The following is a 20771-nucleotide window of genomic DNA, read 5'->3' on the forward strand; positions in this document are numbered from 1 at the left end:
CCCACATAACCAAGGCCATGATAGGCCATGTCTGAATAAGATGGTGTATTTAAATGATAGTTTTTAAATGGTGTTATAGTGTGGGATGAATCAGCTATACAGGTACTTTTTTAGCACTGTAATGTTAGCAGCTAGCTAAGACAGTGAATCAGCAATATGTGAATGTTTATTTGTACATTTTAAAAGAAAGGTAAAACAGAGGAACATAAACATTAACAAAATACATCTGCAGGTGGAAAGAGTTATTAGGAGAGCACGAGTATTTAACTGTAGCCTAAGGCAGCTCCAATGACCTGGTCAGCCTCATTCTGAGCCGATTGTCCTCCAGAGCTTAGCTGAAAAGTCAGATAGTTGTGTGACATGAGACGACCAATGGGGCGTCCTTTTTAATGTTACTTCAGAACTCTTACTGTTTGGTGTGGGAAGTCACTCATGATCAAGTTCACACACACATCACTCTCCAATTATAGTAGTGTCAAGTGGGATGATGGGTCCGTTCTATTCAAGTGTTTAAAGCAACACCAAATATTATTTTGTACCTTAAAATAATGTTTCCAAAATCGTTTCAGTGGTTCATCAACTCGTAACAGGGTGAATGGCACTTCTGCATTCGCTTTGCGGCCCTCTAACCGCACTATACAAGTTTGCCAGATCGGGTCGTGGATCTGTAGTTCGAATGAGACATACGATAGCGGTAATGGACAATTTCACTTCCAACCTGTAGGGGGACCGAAGAGGAAAAGTGCTTTGTAAGCAGTGTGGCAGTGTGACAGTGAGCATGCATGAACAGCAGGACCTCAAACTGAGGAACAGCCAGGGATCACCAAAGTAGGACGCTCCTCCGAGAACCATAAATATCCATTCACAATTTCATAATTGCAATAACAATTTCCTCCATTTCATGGCAATCCATCCAGTAGTTGTTGAAGTGGTGGACCGACGGACCAACATTGCCATACCTAGAGCCACACTGCTAGCATGGCAAAAAAAGAAAAGAAGTATGGATGGCAGTCATGTAGATACAAGTGTCCTTGACCCAGATGATCGCTCCCTGAAGTCCACAGTGAAACACATCTGGGGATTAAGACAGCATTAAGCAGTTGCAGCATTAAGACCCAAACCACTGAAAGCAGGAAAGCAAAGGTTGACTGATCTGCAATCACACAACAAAAGCACTCTAGCAAAATAAATAAATGAAAAGTGTCTTTATTGAGTGGCTTATGGAAACAGATCAGATGTATCTTCAAACTAAGGACAACGTACATATATACACACCCAAGCTCTTCAAAACCAGTGTTACCAAACCTTTACATCCAATCCCTAACACAGATATTGAGTGCCCAACCCCCCCCAGGAGCAAACTATGAATCATTTCTACAGTATTTACCGTACATAGTGGATACATGGATATAAAAAATACAATTCTTTATATACTGTCAGTTGTGTTGGAAATGCTTTTGTACTAAACTTGATCACATGTTCACCACTTCAAACTGAAGCATTGTGTACACAAAAAATAAAAGAAATACTTTTAAATTAGGTTTGTAAAAGCCATAGAAGTGGAATTTAAGTCTCCTTAAATTTACTCTCCTTAATAGTAACATATAACAAGCTTTCCTAGAAACTTAAAAAAAAAACCCACTGATCTCAAACTGGGGCTAGTTTGCAGACACATACTTGACACAATCACAATACAGCAAACTGAAACTGCAACACTAAAAATGACAGAAAAACAAATTATGTACTAATAATAATAAACGACAAAAGTCCCATGAATGTTTAACCCACTCTATTAATTATTAAAGGCAGCTGACAATACTTAAATAGAACATTTCATTAGTTTTAGCTATTTAACATCCTAAACAATAAATTTGGGTTGCATCTGTCAATAAGTCTCCATATTTTATTAGAATACTCTGTACAATCTTAGTCTAGGCACTTTTTTTTACCCTTCTGTGCTTGCAAGCAGTTAGTTGACGTGTGACATATGTAGACTGCCACTGTGGGCAGCACATTGTTTGCATCTTACTTTCTTGAGCAATATGAGCCGACAGACATTTTCCACACCAGCATAATTGTTCTTTACAGTATAGGCTTGTTTTGTATCTATAAAAACAGTTAATTTTTTTATTTTTTTATCTCACAGCATTACAACAATAGCCGGAAAAGGAACATGATACATTGTTGCGACTAATCAGAAATATAAAAATGCAAGAACATGTACACCTATACAACAAAAAAACAAAAGCAATGCGTTAATGTTGACCAAATGAGCAATGCATCTTTTAAAAACAATACATTAGCAACACAGAAACCGTAAAATACCACTGTGCCTTTTACATAATTACAGCACTTACAGCACAGTCTTAAAATCAACAGCGTACATTTTGCAGGTCGTCCCAGTTCCCATAATGGAGAAAAAATGGTGCCGAACGGGGAACAAAGGACTCTTTAAAGACCTGGTTAAATGTCCCTTTAACACCACACAAAGGGCAAATGAGCTTTTTTTTTTTTTTTTTTAGAAAAATTGTTTTTATTCTAGCACTCATGTTCTTACACCTAGAAGAAACATGTATTCAATATTTGTCTCACTGAGTAAACAAGCAAAGAGAATATGGGAAGTTGCTGTCACGCCACACCAAGGCCAGAGCAGCAGAATAAAGAGGAAAAACAGTTCCACCCCATGAGACCAGAGTCAGAGAGAGGCAAGCTTATATATTACCTCACAAGGTGTAAATAATGACATATGTCACAAATGTTTGTCAATAATGACATATGTCAATTTTTTTTTTTTAAACATTTCAGGTGGCCCAATAAAAGTATCTGGTTTAGTTGGTGCGGACCTTGTTGGTTCTGTTTTTTGGTGCGTTAGTGATCAGCAAATCTAAATACAGAACCTAACATGACAATGGCCTGGATTATACTATAATCATATTTTTGTTTGTTTTGCAAATGCAACTGATGCAAACCTGCAAAGTCTGAAAAAAGTGGCTATATGATAAATGAAAAGTCATATGAGAAACTGATGATTTAAATGGGGGCTTCAAGACAGTTGTGGTTGGACATTACAGAATTATACGGATTTAATGCAGTGATTGTGTTAAAACTGTAATACTTTGTATTAAATGCTGTCTGAAGAAGAAGTGTGCCAAGCTTAAAAATGTGTTGCAATCTAGGTTATCTGACAGTCAAAGCCTTTTTTTTTTTTTTTTTGCCTTAGAGTGCCTGCATCTGTGCACACTGCACAGATAGAGCAGATTAAATTGCCTCACTTTTCTGCAGCTAACCTCTTTGTGTATTACTAGTACGGCTCACCAGAGGTAAAGTGCTGGGATGAAGCTCATCATCCAGCTCGTCCCTCCCCTCAGGTTTTGATTTTGCAAGGGCAAAATCAAAACTCATGTCACTGCATGCTGTTGTAATTATTTTAAAATACAAACAAGCCAGGATGTTTTTTATCCTCTATCCCAGAATAGATAAGCGGGGCAGCCGGACCTCACTCCAGCGCTGCGGAGATAGGTCTGGCGATGTGACCATAGTGTGTGTTACTGATCCATTTGAGAGCCACACTTTTCAACTGATTCTCACACACCAGCCATTAAGGAACAGATTTTAAAAACTCTCTACCACTGAAAAACTTCAAGCAGTTCCAATCTCATCTAATAAATGAGATAATAAGCATAATGTAAGATTCATTTGTCATACATACTACAGTATGACAAATACTGATAATCTTAGATGCATCAAAAAGCCTATTTAAGTGTGTGTTCAAGATGTCACAGGAGGAATGGAGAGCAAAATGTGGTGCTTTTCATCAGGCAATATCCATGTAACAAGGGACCAATCCGTAATTGAAATCTGGCTTCAAATTGTTTAACAAGTATTAACTCTGCTCTTCTTGTGGGATCTCTGCCTGAGACGGTCTCCTCTGAGGCTGGTCTTTCATGTGACGGACTATGAGGAGTTATTTAAAAGCTCTGCAGCTGCTTCAGGCATGCACGTTTGTCTCGTCTGCTGGGGGAGGTGACAGTTTTAGCATCTATAGACCATTTCAAAGTTGTAAACATAAACATTCTAAATGGCCCCAAGTTGATTTCCGGGTTGCAGTCTATGTGACTAAATCAACTGACAGGAAGTTAACCTAAGGGGCCAGGCTGTTGAAAAGGTCTATACAGAAAGAATAAAAGTATTGAGTTATTTATGTAATTAACACATACAGGAGGTGGACACAATATCTTATTGTGATATGACAGCCTCGTGTTTAGGAAGTTATTGATGAGGCGTCGACTCAACTTTACGGGATTTTCTGAGCCCGTAGTATTTAGTGTTGTTCTGTTATTTTACATTACATCGTGCCCCTTCTGCAAGTCCCAAAATCTCCGGCTTCCTTGGTAACAGGAAAGGTGGGGCTCTCTCTGTTGTACCGAGTGCTCACTTGCCCTTTGAGTGGGATACTGAAAATTAGCTGAATAACAGGATCCATGTGATGCCACAAATGTGCTGTAGAAATCAAGTGATGGGGAGGAAAAACGCGCTGTTGTGAGTGGTTATCTGGTGTTGATGAGTGTATACGCACGTGATGGCCGCTGAGATCATTTGATGCAGCGGGATTAGTTTTTTTTCATAGTGATGTAAAAGTCACTTGGTGCGGTCTGCGCCCATTGATGCATACTCATTGTGAGTCTTGTAGCTGCCGTTATGCTGGGTGCAGGGTGATGACATCCTGTCCTCGCTGAGCGTGACGGAGTCTTCTCTGTCACTTACATAGTCGTCCTTTTCTTCTCTGTCATAGTCCCTTTGCACCTGAAATTCAAATGAAGATAAGGTTCAGGTACTAACGATGACGTGGGAGATGTTTCATTGGAGTCTGTATATTAACAGAGGATCCAGTTGTCTCGTATCTGTCTAGTCTGTCTAACTGGTACTTTGTGAGGACAGGTGGACATGGTCTAATTCGTTCCCCATCTTCAGGACTACCTTTAAGCTTCTTGCTTAAGGTATTTTGATTCATTTATTAGTAATAGACCTGGGACAAAGACGGATAGATACTTAATCGATCCCAAATGGAAATTGCACCGTAACAGCAGCCAAAACACGCACGAAGAATCACAAGAATCACAAAACCAACACCACAAGGACACACTGGTGTAGATAAGAAATAATAAAAACAATTAAATTTGAACTGGAATTGAACTCTAACTGAAAAACTAGGACCATACTCTACACAAAACACAATGACAGCGCCTAGTCATATTTTGTGTTCAATTCCGTATTTTCAAATTTGTCATGTGCACATGGTTCCTGCTTTTTCTTATCTTTACCTTCCCTGCGTGTTTAAAATGCTCGGCCCCGACCATCGCTGCAGAGAAACTATAATTATAACTTACTGTATGTTCCTTCTTCAGTACACCTTACCTAGGATTGCGTTTTGGTCAAAGTTCAGTCACAAAAAGCCTGCCTGGCTGCAGACATCACACTGAAGCGCAGATGAGGTTGTACATATGCTGCCCTCAATTTCCATCACTCGGTTCAAATTATCAGTAGTACAACAGCTTTATTTGCCTGCTCGACCAGGAGGAATTCTTCAGCAGATTTTGGTAACAGCGAGTATCTAAACAGGGGAGTTATTTCAGTGAGGTGTTTGAAAGTGTAAGCTTTATTATTACCTTCATTGGCTTGGCCCTGCTCTTTAGCCTGTCCTCGTCCTTGCGGCTCCTCTTCCTGGATGTAGAGCGGCCCTTTCTTTCTCTGCTGCGCTCCCTCCTCTTGTCTTTCTTACCTCTAAAAGAAACCAACGCAAACAAGTGGTTTAAAGAAATGCCAATACACCAGAGCACGTTTTTCTCCTATCCCGGAATGCTATGTGGAGTAGCCAGACCCTCCTCCGCTTCGCAGTGTGTGGATGGTCTGGCAAAGCGAGGCAACAAAATCACTGATATGTGCTGTCCACACATGGTTGTAAATCCACTCAGAAAACATAGGAAAGACATGGGACGAACAAAACAGTTTAGGAGGATAAGAATTGATGGACTTACCTTTTTGGTGAGGGTGATCTGACTTTCCTACGAGGGCTCCAGGACCGATCCCTACTCGTCCTCCTGCGAGCCCTGATAACACCACATTAACTGGATTAACTACCTTTTGTGGAGACAATATGAGCTACTTACGGGGAAAAAAGTAGAGAGTACATGCATTAAGGACACAAAAACATAGATGGGTCAGAAAAGTGATACAAATCCATAAATGTACACCTTATTGTATTAAAAGGTTTTTAAGATAATAAGATACATTTCCCCCCCCCATGGTGCCAGATGCAGCACAACAGGAGCCAAATCCAGGCACCTAATAGACTCATTAAGTACCTGGTGAACCCTACTGCTCAGGACAGGGATAACACCAGAGTGGATAAGATTTAGTTTTCTTGATAATACATTATGTGATTAACTGAATTATTGCAGGACTGTAATATCTTCAATTAAACTACAGCAGCAGATGGTGTTGCACATCCAGCTAGACGTCTGAACACCATTTGGTTGTAAAATAGGTGATTTGGACATCAATGCCTTATATGCAGTGTTGGGCAAGTGTAATGTTACTCTTTACTAATTACTCCTTAAAAAAGTAATGACGTTGCGTTGCTTATTACTTAGTATCAAAAGTAATTAGTTACGTTACTATATTAGTTTTGCGGCCACAAAACAAACGCACAACCTTCCAGGTCCTTCAGAACTCATTCTACTTTCTTGGAACAATAATTCACCTTACAGCAGGAGTCAACAATCAGCCAAACTGCAGAACTGCAAACATTACATTAGATTACATGTCATTTAGCTGACACTTTCATCCAAAGCGACTTACAATTGCTATATATGTCAGAGGTTGCACGCCTCTGGAGCGACTAGGGGTTAAGTGTCTTGCTCAGGGACACATTGGTTGATGTACCGCAGTGGGAATCAAACCCAGATCTCTCACACCAAAGGCATGCGTTATATCCACTGCGCCATCACCACCAAACATTCTGCATTCAGGCTGTTACTATGTGTTACAAAGACTATCGCACATTTACATGGGCCTATTACGTTTTTTTTGTCGAGTTTTTACCTGGCGACGCAGATTCCCATAACTACAGTAACTCGCTCTGCCTGCATTCACACAGCGAGAAAGGGGAGGGACGCTGCTCTGCTCCGCTAACAGTCACATGCTAAATGTCATCGATGTTCCCACTCGGATCAAAGCCTTTATACTGTATAAATGACAATACTTCCAGCTGTTGAAAGCATTCCTCTCTCCATCATCTTCCATCCTTCGTTTAGCTTTTAAGCTAGTAGCCGGCGTGACCTGCCCTTTGGCCTGCTGCGCGCTAAATTACGACAAGCCTACACGTTAGGTCATCGTATAGGAAAGCCTACTTGGACTGAAAACAAATCACATTCGGGTAATGCAATAACGCAGCGTTACTAACCCCCTACACTACTCGTTACTGTGGAAAGTAACAATATTACAGTAATATATTACTAAGTAATGTGTTTCTGCCCAACACTGCTTATATGTTGTTTGTTTCCAACATACCTAGAGCGACTACGACTGCGTCTCTTGTCTCTGGAGCGAGAACGCCTCTTGTGGCTGCTTCGGGAATTGTGGGAGTCATTCCTCGGACACAACTTTGGCACCGGTCTGCTTCAATAGCACGGAGAAGAAGAAAAAACGTCACTGACTGGAAATCACAATCATATGATCACAACATTGTGCAAGTGAAATCTCAAAGCTCCGAGTATTAGTTGGGCACCTGTGTTTCGAACGGGACCTTTTCCTGTGCGTTCTCGAGTGTGAGCGGGAGCGGGAGCGTGACCGGCGTGACCTTATAGACCGACTGGAAGAAAGCTTCTTTATGTCCGCTAGAGGAAGAGAGGCAGCCTCAGCATCAGAACAACTCCATTAATCTAAAACTTGATAGATGCAGAAAATCTAAATGTTGTACCTGGTTCTATGGCAGCAGCAATGGTATTCTGGGCTTCTCTCACCCTCTTCATCACACTTTCTAGCTCCTTAGCAGCAGCCTGCGGCGTCATCTCTGGGGGTTTTACTATGGCGTTATTGGAATGATTAACCCTGAAAGACATAAATAAATTATCAACTGACAAATCACTAACAGGTATTTTGTTCTTTGTCGTGATTAGTGTCATTTTGAGCACGTCTGTTTCTTTGAGAACTATATTCGGAGCAAATAAATTAAACATTTTTTGAGTTATAACGTCTGCTGTGGACGTCATCGTACTGCTCTGTAGAATGGTCTTTTAAAAAATAATAATACATACTTCAGGGGTCGGTCTCCGAACATGATTCCGTTGAAGGTCAGGGCTCTGACGACGGAATCCTGCTCAACAAACTCTACGAAGGCGAAGCGTGTCGGCTGAGTCTCATCTCCAGCCATTCGCACAAACTTCACATCTCCCACCTGCTTGAAGAACTCCAACAGTTGGTCTGCAGTGGTGGTCTGTAGAAAGAAAGATAAACTGGTCTGAAGGACAACAAACTTGCAGCTACAGAATGTAAAGCTTTGAGACTCTGCCTGAACTACATTGAGGCTTTCCGATAAATTACAACACGTTTGAGTTGTAATTTATCTTAATTCTCTTGGGCCTAAATCAGTCGGGTTGAGAGTTCACTTATTCAATCGACCTATTTTAGTGATTGGGTATCCTACATCATCAGCGTTACATGGTCCAACAACAACTTCATTTATGTTTTCTAGTGGTCACAAAGAGCTTATGAACAAACAATTTCCTCTGACCATTATTAGTTGAAACTATAATTTGTTCAGATCTGTCACGAATACTTATGGACGGCTAAAAAATAAGACAGAAATAAGGCATCTTACATTACAATATGAATGAGGGAAATGACTGCTGGCAAAAAAGATAAGTCCGGTGATATTCTGTATTTTTCCTATTGTTTCTTATTAACAAATTGAGAATAATTAATCCTGCGAACAAATATTGCCTGTGTACTTCCCACAGGGTGATATATGTTGTACCTCTGTTGTCCGAAAACTAAATAAAAACACACAAATGAGTCACACGAACATGTGCAACAGACACATACACCACCCTGCTGCTGTAAATACTCACTATATTAAGTGTAAACACAGATTTGACATTATGTTACCTGTGAGTTCAAGTTGCCAACATAAACGGTCCTCCTGATCTCATCGACTTTTGAGGGATCCACATTTCCCATGAGGGGGGGCTGGGAGAGCAATGATGCTGTGGGGTCCAGAGCAGCCGACAGCCGATTCACTACGGGAAGGTTCAGCTGCAGGTGTAACACACACACACACACACAGTTTTACTAATGCCGTATTTCCACTGAATGGCACAGCACAGCTCTACACAGCTAACTCTTTTATTAAGAAAAGCTGTGGAGTGTGTACCCAGTCCTTTCTTTTGTGTGCTGAGCCGACACTAAAAGGACTTAAAACACTGCAGACCACTTATTGGTCAGAGAGAACCATCTACTAGTGTGACAAAGGACATCCTGCACAAACTTGCCATTTTTAAATAGCCAAGCTACTGTCAAATATCATCCGCGATTTATTTTATTCCCTCGACACAGATTTCTACGCCATTCACTACGCTGTACAATTGCAAAGTGCAGACATTGTTGTCGATAAAAGGATCCAGCAAGTGTGTCGGCTTGAAGATGATGTCACGCTAAGGCGATCAGCTGAGAAACCCACCAACGCTGAGGGGGTACTATCCCCAGTGGAAAACAAAAAAACAAAAAAAAAGAGAGAAAAGTACTGGTAACAAAAGTGAGTCAAGTTGAACCATGCTGTGGAAATGAACCATTACATATTAGAGTTTAGATTCTCTGCCCGAGCCGGGCCCCACATTTTACGCTGCTATGATCGCATTTGCATTTTTTTTAATCATTACTTTATTAGCCTTATTCGGTGGGGAGCAAGCTATGCCTCTCCACCTTCTCCCGTAGCTCTGGGTGTATGTCCTGCACTGACTAGAGTGTGAGGTAAACTGGGCTACATCGCCTCCCCCCCCCCTTCCATTCTGAATAAACAAACAGCGCAGTTTACATGCTTCTTCCTTGTTGCATTATTCATTAAGATAATTCTAAACAGATTTCTGTTATTCAAACAACTCGGAATTGTAGTTGAGAACATCAATTAACGTATTCAGAAACTGTCGGGTTCAAATCGGGCTCGGGCTCATAATTACAGTTAATGTGTCGGGCCGGGCTCGGACACAACGTGCACGGGCTCGGGTAGGGTCGGGCTTGATTTTTTTGGGTCCGAGCTAAGCTCTATTACATATAGAGATGCACCGATTGACCGGCTGGTGACCGGAATTGGCCGTTTTTCACGTGATCGGCCATGACCGGCGACCGGTCAGTCTGACATGCCGATTTTGTGCCGGTCAAATGCTGTAAATAAATAACATTATAAAGGCTACCATACACAATGCATAGGAATTATATATAGGCTAGCAAATAATAACAATAAACCCACTATTAATTGCATTATCTTAATGCACATAAAATACAAACGTGAGCAAGGGCGTTCAACAATCGCCATTATATCGAATCAACAGCCACGTGCAATCTGGCTAGCAGGTGAAGAACACAAACAATGAAATCACCAGCTAACAATGAACTGACAACATAAGTTATACGACTTACAGTTCTCAAGGCCGCACACATACGATCTCCACTGGCTAGTTATCCTCCGACAGACTCTTTCTTTTCTCTCTCTTTTCCGCCGGGTGTGAAGCTTGTGTCCGCGCTATTCTCCGACGTGCACTCTAACAACTACTGCTTATAGACGGCCTTTCGAGAAATATCTTTATACTGCAAGGCTATTTTAAATGTATTTTATTTATATTTGTTATTTCTAAATTATTGTATTGCCATTACCTGTTTCCATACAGAAATTTAGTTTGCTAAATAGATCACATTGTTTAAGTTGGATATTGGATGTGAAAAGAAGGAAATGGTTCTTCCATAACATTGCACTTTAGATGTTTGTGAATTTCCCACACCAGGAGTCATTTATATAGTTCTATTTTAGAGCAATCGATTATCTGTTCAAAAATGTTTCTATGTTCTATGCAAAATGTTCTATTAAAGAAAAGATATATATAAATAAATATTTGTGTGTGCTGTAAAGTGGTTAGAAAAAATGAAATCGGAATCGGCTAAAATCGGTATCTGCTGGCCTAACTCAATGAAAAATCGGAAATTGTAATCGGTGCATCTCTAATTACATAACAGGCAAACAGACGACAAGAGGGCCACAAGATGCTGACTCACATTCTGAAGCGGAGCTGGAGTAGGAATTGGTAGCAGTCCCCCTCCAGGAATCAGACTGGGTACTGGGGTGGCAGGTGCCAAAAGTGACAAAGCTTTGGCCTCTTCTGGGATTTTCCCTGCAGGACAGAAGCAGATATTAGTGAAGGCAATAGAGGGACTCTTCTCACTGTCTCCTCTATGTCTGCACAATTAGCCCACTGTATTCTAGAGAGAAAGAGAGCATACACTTCCCTATACAACCTACAAGTGTTCTACTGTCTACTACTGGAGACCGAGCATCCTTACTTTGCTTTTGTTAAATTATTATTCTCAGTCAATCTGAATTATTATTTTCAATAAAAAGCTTAACTTTTTTTCAAAAACAAAAGAACACTGATTTGTCCTTGGTCTCTTTTCATAGATCAAAAAAAAAGAAAAAAAAAAAAAAATTACAATGCAGAGAATGAGTCAACACTTTGATGCATGGGTCACCTGTACTGGAAACATATTGGTCATGAACCATACGATATCAAGCATGGGCGCTTTTCCCGTGGGGCGATCGTTTTCGCAGTGTTGGAAAGGTGTGCAACACAAGATAACCCCAATGGCTGCATCACTAATAGCACACAGGACATCAGATACAGAAAAGAACAACAATTTTAAGAACTGTAGGAAATGTTATCCAAGCCTTTGCTATAAATTCAACCAATTAGGAAGTTTGCTCATTCCATTAAAGTCTGCTGCTTTTTATAGCTGGAGAAGAGAGCTACGTTAAGACGAATAAGAAACAAAATAACTACAAATTCAGTTCATTACAGCTGGAGGCACTGAGCATGAATTACCATTTGAAAAGTTATTGTAGAACATATATAAAATAACGGCGCAAAGTATTAATGCATGTGTCACGCATTTCTAAGTTAAAAGAGAAAATTATGTTGAACGGAGAGTGACTGTTATTAAATACTAAACATCCATACCAGAGCTGTAATGTGAGGAAAAAAAAGAAAAAAAACCTTTTACTACAGATTTCAGCACAGGTGAAAAGCGCAAATAGAATTTAAAATATTCTACTGGATCTCACTTTTATAATGTCTAGCCCCTCACTATGACAACAGGAGTAGGTGACAAGAGAGTAAAGTGTTAGTGATCCTCTTAGCATCCCATGTGTGATACACATCCCACCGGTATGCCGTAGCAACCTGGACAGAATTCAATCACACACAAGCTGCAGCTGTAGCAGAAAGAGAGAGGGGGGTGGGGGGTTGGACAATAATCAAAACAACAAACCAAAATAACAAATATAAACACAAAGCTAGAGATAAGCAATACTGTAGTTTCTAGATAGAGACAGTAGACAACATGGGAAAGTATGAAAGGAAACAAACCAAAAGAAAAAATAAATAAATAAAAAGAGACAAGGTGTCCATCTTGGAAGGTTCAGCAGGCTATTCTCCTGGTCACATTCCCCCTTGAAGGCTGCGTTGGCCCGATCGGGGATAGTGGCTTGGAAAACAATGCCTGACTCAGGCTAGTGTAGTGTAACAGCTGGGCCAGTCTAGTCATCTGATATGCACACATAATCACACAGAAAAAACATACAAAACCAAATTAATAAACTCAGTAGCCATCCAGCACCAAGTCACGTGGACAAAAAGCATCAAGTTAGAGGTGATATCATTGTTTTGACTGTACACAAGGGAACAACAGTTGCACCAAAGGGAAGGGGAATTTAAAGAAAATGAGCACCAAAAATGAAAGAGAGAAAGGGGATTGAGTTAGCTGTGATGCCATGAACTTAGTTTGTCATTTCCATGAAACAAGTAACATTAATGTCAGTTTATTTAAAAAAAAAAAAACAAAAAAAACACGCTACAAGATTCCACAGAATCCAGTGTTTACAGTGAGGTAAATAATGCAGTCTGCAAGTCTTGCAGCTTCAAAAACATTCAACATAGGTCTAATATTATCTGTAGAAACCACCTTGTGACAGCAAACAGAAACCTTGGCTGTGCGCTAATAAGAAATGATCTAGCTAGCTTTTATTAAGGTGATACAACCAATCACCTGTGTCAAATACTTGTGACAAATGTTGAACTACCCAATGGCACAACCTGCCAATTTTCCATGTGAATAGAAAGAAACCAGAATTCAACCAAAACACCAAACGGTTGGATTCAAGGGGAGGAGGCCATAGCAAGTCCACTGAGACAACTCAGACACTTTATTTTCATTCCTTTGAACGAAACGGGCTGCACTCACCTTCCGCACATGGCACTACTATCAAAGCTCTGTCAATAAAAACTGTATTGGTGAGATGTTGGGCCACACCAACACTGGAGGGGTCTCGGTACTTTATATAGCACACTTTGGAGGAGAAAGACAGAGGGGCATTGCTGTGAAAGAAAACACAAACAGAAAAAGGCGGGTTAGTTATTTATTACAACCGTGAATTCTTAATTTGTATGTTTATATGGACCGCAGAAAGGCCGCAGAACCGCGGTGTTGCCTATCTAGCCATCCCGGGGAAGGTTGCTCTTACTCGGGCGGGTATAGCCGCAGCTCCTCGATGTCTCCCAGGAAACCGAACAGAGTGCGCATCTGCTCGCTGCTCACAGCCGAGGACAGGTTGGTGACCTGGACGACGGCAGTCCCTGGTATCCCGCTCATTGTGCAAACTGATAAAGGCGTTACCTATCTTTAAAGCGTAGTATTTAATTATTTATAAAATGTATTTCTCAGTCACCCCGCTCGGCGATATGGACAGCTGGGCGAAGCGAGAGGTTTCACTGGCTTCCTCTTATTATTTTCTAACGGAGTTGTCAATAAACTTTAAGATGCACTACCGCCCCCTATTGTTTTGGATGGTATATTACTACCCATGGCCCGAAGCAACAGAAAGATCCTCACATTTGCAGTGATGGAGAAAGTATTCAGACCATAGATTCTATAATTCAGACCGTTTACTTACAAGTAAAAACACCACAATGTAAAAAATACTCTGTTACAAGTCCTCTATTGACAATGTTATGCATGTAAATAATCAGGAAAACGTACTCAATGCAAAAAAGCCCCCTGTGACTGTTAGACTATTATATATAATATTACATTATTATTACTCAAAGGCAGCATTTTGCTGTTGTATTTGGTTGAGGTGGAGCTAATTTTGTCTATGAAAAATGACTTAAACGATGGTCAAAATAGTTGCTATTTTCTGTCAACTAATCGATCGACCAATCGCTTCAGCTCTACTTGTATAAACTGTTGGGTAGTTACATTTTTAACAAAGCATCATATTTTATAAGCACTCATGCTTTGTATGCAAACAAATCTTTATTTGTAAAAACTAAAGTCATCAAATGATTGTCCTGGAGTAAAATGTACAATAGATATAGAAGTATAAAGTAGCATGAAATGGCAATTCTCAAGTAAAGTACAAGTAGGCCTACCTCAAATTAGTACAGTACAGTACTTAAGTACGAATTGGTATTACAATTACTTGAGTAGCCTAAATATAATTAGTTACATTTCGCCACCCATTTATAAATAATTACATTTTACACGTTGAAATAGGCTGTCTGACGTATTTCTGACGAATCAACGTGGAAATGAAGTGGGTATAGTGTTTGGGATGAGAAACCCCTTTCAGGAAACAGAGGCTATGTGGCACAATGGCAGATATGGGTAAGATCAATTTGACTGTCAAATGAAGATGACTAATTGATTAAATACAGACATGTATGCATCTCCAAAGAATCATAATTGATGGTTTAAAGACCTATATTATTTGTATAGGCCTATGTACTGTATATCCAAAACTGTGATTTCCATGTATTGTGTCAAGGCATCGTTGTGCCACACAGTGAACTTGGAGCTTTGGGGGAACCCTGGGCTCCTCTGTATCATTCCAGCGGCAAATAAAAAACGCAAAATGATATGATGTATAAATTGGGGCTTTGTTATTATTACCCCTGCCAAGGAGGTTATGTTTTCAGTTCAGTTGGTTTAACCTACTGGCCCAATTTTCATGAAACTTGCTGGAAGGATGTAGTTATTTTTATTTCAGTTAATCAAAATGTTGTTTAGTTTAACTTAACTATAGTAATCTTGATGCTGACAGATTCATTCTTAGTTTAACCTGGTAAGTGAGCTCTGGGTCAAGCTGGTGTGTTCACTATCATACACATCAATTATTTATGGAAACACTTAAAGTACACACACAAAAGTCCAAACAATTTACATATATTATCAATTTACTGTATAGAATCTCTCTCACTCGCTCACGCACACGCTCGCACGCACGTGCGTCAGTAAAAGTCATGGCAACAGAATGTTGACTTGGTGACCAAGGTGATTAATTTCTCATTTGCATTTGGACTTGACACAAGTTGACCTGCAAAAAAAACTGGACAGTTGAAATCTTGGAGACCTGATCACCTGGAAAACAACTTCTGAAAAACAAACTGATACCTGAAGAAAAACTCCAGCAAAACCTACTGCTAAAATGGCTTCTAGCGGACCCCCTGCAGGGGAGGACCTGCTGACCACAGGGACCACTCACTTTGCAGGTGAGACATCTTTTAATGTCATGCCAAATGTATTTATTATATTATTATGTTCATTAAATCCTTAAAAGAGACATTTAGAACACAATTGGCATTTCATTATGTTAATTTGTTAAATACAAAATAAAGAATTATTATATTTTTAGATGGCCTGTTAGGAAAACACTTGACGTTTTCTCGGTATAAAATAATAATGATATGGTAAGAATGTACCGAGTGTGGTGGGACATGTGTGAAATATGTTAACAATGGTGTAGCTAGCTAGCTAGTGGTTTGGAAACACTGTTATTTTTGTTTGATAGCAAATCGAAATCGAAAACGTAAAAAAAACAAAAACAAAAAACAAGACGGCAACTGGGCCATTTTTTCGAATAATGCCAAAAAATTAATTTTCTTGTGCACCATGGAAACGATGGAACTTAAGTGCAGGTGTAATCAAATCAGTGCACGTTCCTCTGAGCACACCTGAGGTTGCTGCTTAAAATGTATCCGGAGATATTGTCGGGTTCTTTGAAGTTCACGTTATCACGTGTGTGTGAAGTAGCCTAATTCTCAAATACTTCTGATCAACGTTATTATGAGCCTGAACGAAGGAGATGAAGTGAACTAAAGTGTCTGACAGTTAATGCACCTAAAACTAAAGCGGTTCAGTAATCTCCCAGAGCTTCTACTTGACATGTTTGTATTATCATAACATTGAAATATAGCCTACTTTGCTAGTTCATGTGGTATTTTCTTGTAACGTTAAATGGAAGAGATTAGTTTGGGTTGTCATGCAGTGACTGTGCCCATCCTGCGTTCAAAATGCCACCGTCTCCCCCACGCTGCATGATGAACCATAGAAATAAAATGAAATATGTTTTCCACTTATGAATTGGGGGAGTGACTAAATATAAAAAAATATATATTTTTGTGAAGATGCACATATTTAGCTGGGGTTATTTTTTGGAGAAGCCCTGTTGTTAATTACGCGTGAATTAACGAAATGAATTACGCACGTTTAAGCGTGCGTAATTGCGCACGCATATCTTTGCGCATCAAACGTTTTGGCTACATATCAGTGTTTTTCACACATTATTGCAAACTTTATATTATGCTGTTGAAAAAAACGCAGTTCCCACAGTGTCATGAACATCATCTCTTCTCTCTATATCACTGAATAGAGTCAGAGCCACCTGTTTTGAAACAACGGAAATGTGATGCACCATGACAGGATTATGGCCTACTGTTCTGACTGCTATTATACTAATCTGATTTTTTTTTGTGGTATTAAGGAACAAGATATGTTTTCAGAAGCAAAAACACGAATGCGAACAAGGTCTTTATGTGGAATTTTGCCTTGCAAACGAGATTTAAGTATTCTTCCCTTGCTGCGTAGAGGCAGTAGAACTGAATGTCATATCTGACTGAATACTTAACCTGAATCACTTTTGCTCTTCAGTCCCTCATTGCTGCTACTGTGCTCATCAAAGGGAAGATACAAATTACTATGATATGAATCAATTCATCACATTTTTACATGACTGTTGTTGCCTGACTGAAATGTCAAAGTATCTGCACAGCACCCCAGTCATCATGTTCTTTAAATGAAGAAACAGATGTTATAAGATCATTATGTAGTATTTTTGTGTAATATTGTGCAGTGTATACAGCTTTTACCAACATATGTCTGAGAGTACAAGGCCCCATGTAAACTATGAAAGAGTGGGAAATAGTTTCGACAAGAATAATAACGTTTTCTGAATCCAGGTCCAAAATAAAGTTGACAGCTGTGTGGAAAAGTGAGCGGCTGGGGCACACTGTCCTTTTCCTATTAAATCATTTTGAATCATGGCTGCTGTCTCACATAGTCTATGTCTAAGAGCAAATTATGAAAATGCTATCTCTATGTGACATAGATTTGCACTTATTTGAAATATCACTGACAGTCCTGCATTACTGTTTCCAGTCAGAATGATGTAAATCTTTATTTAGCATTTGGCTGTCAAATATGTCACAACTTCCAAAAGCAAAACTTTTAGATCATTTCTAAAGCAGTGTACAGTGAAGATTTATCTAGCTTGAATGCATTATCAGATTACGCTCGTCCTTTCATAATGTTTCAGATAACAGCAGCAGAACTGCAGAATACTTGATATTTTATGTTTAGATGTGGCTGTGGCACTGTTTGTTGGTTGTTTTTCTACACGGTGCTTGTAATGCATCTGGTGAAAAATTATTAATTAGGCATTTAAGCCTCCTGTTTAAATCTGTGTTTTTGAAGTGGAGAATGTGACTTTTTTGAATACATTTTTGATTCCTCAGGTGGTTCCTTCTGGCCTCTGAACTCTGAACGCCCTGCTGCTGAGAGCCCCCCCAATGACCCAATCCTGCCTGATTACCAGGACGACGAGGAAGAGAGTGGCGTTGTTGGGGCCGGTGATGTGGACGGGCTTCAGGAGGCTGAGCCTCAGGTAGGTAATGCGGAAGGTGAGCAGCAGTTCCCAACACTGTACAATGGGGTGGAGGGGCAAGAACAACGTTCCGCTGTTCCTTTTCCTGTTTACTACCGTGTTCCCTACCCTGTTCCCTATGCTGTTCCCTACCCTGTTCCCTACCCTGTTCCCTACGCTGTTCCCTACCCTGTTCCCTATGCTGTTTCTCACGCTTATCCTCATCCCCCTTACGCTTATCCCCATGCTCCTTACGCTTATCCCCATACTCATTACGCTTATCCTCATGCTCCTCCTGCTGAGCCTCCTGCTGAGCCTCCTGCTGAGCCTCCTGCTGACCATTTTTATGATGGTATCGATGCTGCTGTTGATAATTTACTGGCCAGCTACAGGTATGAGCAATCTGAAGAGGACGACGGCGACTCTGAGATAGATGTCGTTGGACTTGACATCCCTGAATTGGATGCTGAGGACATCGAGCCAATCTTCCTAGAAGATTCTTCTGACGAGGCAGTAGTTCCTGGATCCCCCACAATGTCTCACCTCGGCTGCTCCAGGAGATGCAGGGACGAGAGTGACGAGGAGGAGGAGACTGCTGCAAAGAGGCGGAGGTGGGCTGATGACAGCGACTGGGATTAACTCTACGATGGATGGGCTGACATTCCTCCTTGAAACATCGGAGCAATCGCCGAGTCCATACCTGCCCTTCATCACTTCCACATCACAGCAGGACCAATGATTCCCATCGTAGCTTTTGCGTCTGGCAGGGCTGCACATATCTATTTGTGTATCTCTTCATTTTTGCATGGGGGATCGATTGACTTTATTTCTTTCACCCTGAGGGCCGGCCTTTGCGTCTTGCAGGGCCGGCGATGCCTCAGGTAGCTCTTGTGTCTGGTAGGGCTGTCGACACCCTATGCATGTAGCCTTTGCGTCTGGCGGGGCTGATGAAGACAAGGGTAGCCTTTGCGTCTTGCAGGGCTGGCGATGCCTCAGGTAGCTCTTGCATCTGGCAGGGCTGTCGACACCCCATGCATGTAGCTTTTGCGTCCGGCGGGGCTGATGAAGACAAAGTTGCTTTTCACTGCCCCTCATCACTTCCACATCACTGCAGGACCAATGATTCCCATGGTAGCCTTTGCGTCTGGCAAGGCTGTCAACACCCCAGGTATCGTCTTGCACTGGGGCTTTTTTTTGTAAATCTTTAGTATATATATTTGTGTATCTCTTCATTTTTGCATGGGGGATCGATTGACTTTATTTCTTTCACCCTGAGGGCCGGCCTTTGCGTCTTGCAGGGCCGGCGATGCCTCAGGTAGCTCTTGCGTCTGGCAGGGCTGGCGACACCCCATGCATGTAGCCTTTGCGTCTGGCAGGGGCTGTCAACACCAGGTACTCGTCTTGCACTGGGGCTTTTTTTTGTAAATCTTTAGTATATATATTTGTGTATCTCTTCATTTTTGCATGGGGGATCGATTGACTTTATTTCTTTCACCCTGAGGGCCGGCCTTTGCGTCTTGCAGGGCCGGCGATGCCCTCAGGTAGCTCTTGCGTCTGGCAGGGCTGTCGACACCCCATGCATGTAGCCTTTGCGTCTGGCGGGGCTGATGAAGACAAGGGAAGCCTTTGCGTCTTGCAGGGCCGGCGATGCCTCAGGTAGCTCTTGCATCTGGCAGGGCTGTCGACACCCCATGCATGTAGCCTTTGCGTCTGGCGGGGCTGTCAACACCCCGGGTATCGTCTTGCACTGGGGCTTTTTTTGTAAATCCTTTGTATATATATTTGTGTATCTCTTCATTTTTGCATTGGGGATCGATCGACTTTATTTCTTTCACCCTGAGGGCCGGCCTTTGCGTCTGGCAGGGCTGTCGACACCCCATGCATGTAGCCTCTGCGTCTGGCGGGGCTGATGAAGACAAAGTTGCTTTTGCGTCTGGCAGGGCAAGGAACCTTCAGCTTGGTCGGTGTTCAAATGAACACCATATTCCCCTACAAAAAAGCTGCACTATCAAAGAGAAGACAAAGCACTTTATTCCCATATCATCAATTGACTGGAAATGCACTGGACACTTACAAAAACCGCACATCCAAATATATAAGCAAACCTCATGGCACCAAGTCACCAAGAAATCTCCCCAAGGGCAGTTTGGTTAAAGTCTGCCCAACGTTAGGCGCACGATTAGGATGCCTCCTTAACATCTTCATCCAGAGGTTAAAAATACCTAAATTAATATTGCCAAAAAAGGTACAGTAACAATATAAAATATGTATTATTTATAATATTCAGTAATTTAGAGATTATTTGTCTAACTAACCATTTTTGTCTGACTTTACTCTGAGCTAACTCCACCACCTGACCTGTTGTTCACTGTGGATGAACGAAGTAAGTACGGGCTTCTGACTTAGAAAGAAAGTGATCTAGAATAAAATATAATATAAAGACAAATAGTGATGTAATGTAAACTAGTTACATACT

At 41.0% G+C, this 20771-nt stretch overlaps 1 protein-coding gene across 5 annotated transcripts; it reads right to left on the reverse strand.

Annotated features, from left to right (window-relative positions):
• Positions 1-2502: 2502 nt before the first annotated feature.
• srek1 (splicing regulatory glutamine/lysine-rich protein 1) lies at positions 2503-14102 on the reverse strand. Of its 5 annotated transcripts, none has more exons than XM_078270967.1 (12): positions 13561-13653; positions 12687-12864; positions 11794-12532; positions 11323-11438; positions 9166-9312; positions 8316-8494; positions 7979-8109; positions 7787-7895; positions 7570-7677; positions 6036-6107; positions 5667-5781; positions 2503-4803 (listed from the first exon to the last, which is right to left on the reverse strand). In XM_078270967.1, exons 3-12 carry the CDS (start codon positions 11822-11824, stop codon positions 4639-4641), a joined length of 1173 nt encoding a protein of 390 aa, XP_078127093.1. In that variant the 5' UTR covers positions 11825-12532; positions 12687-12864; positions 13561-13653; the 3' UTR covers positions 2503-4638. The 5 variants fall into 5 exon arrangements, with proteins under 5 accessions (XP_078127093.1, XP_078127094.1, XP_078127091.1 ...); XM_078270968.1 differs by having other exon boundaries at positions 11794-11917; positions 12383-12864; XM_078270965.1 differs by lacking the exons at positions 11794-12532; positions 12687-12864 and adding an exon at positions 13841-14102 and having other exon boundaries at positions 7570-7674; positions 13561-13694.
• Positions 14103-20771: the final 6669 nt, after the last annotated feature.

This window comes from Sander vitreus, chromosome 16, assembly GCF_031162955.1.
Source record: "Sander vitreus isolate 19-12246 chromosome 16, sanVit1, whole genome shotgun sequence".
Lineage (NCBI taxonomy): Eukaryota > Metazoa > Chordata > Actinopteri > Perciformes > Percidae > Sander > Sander vitreus.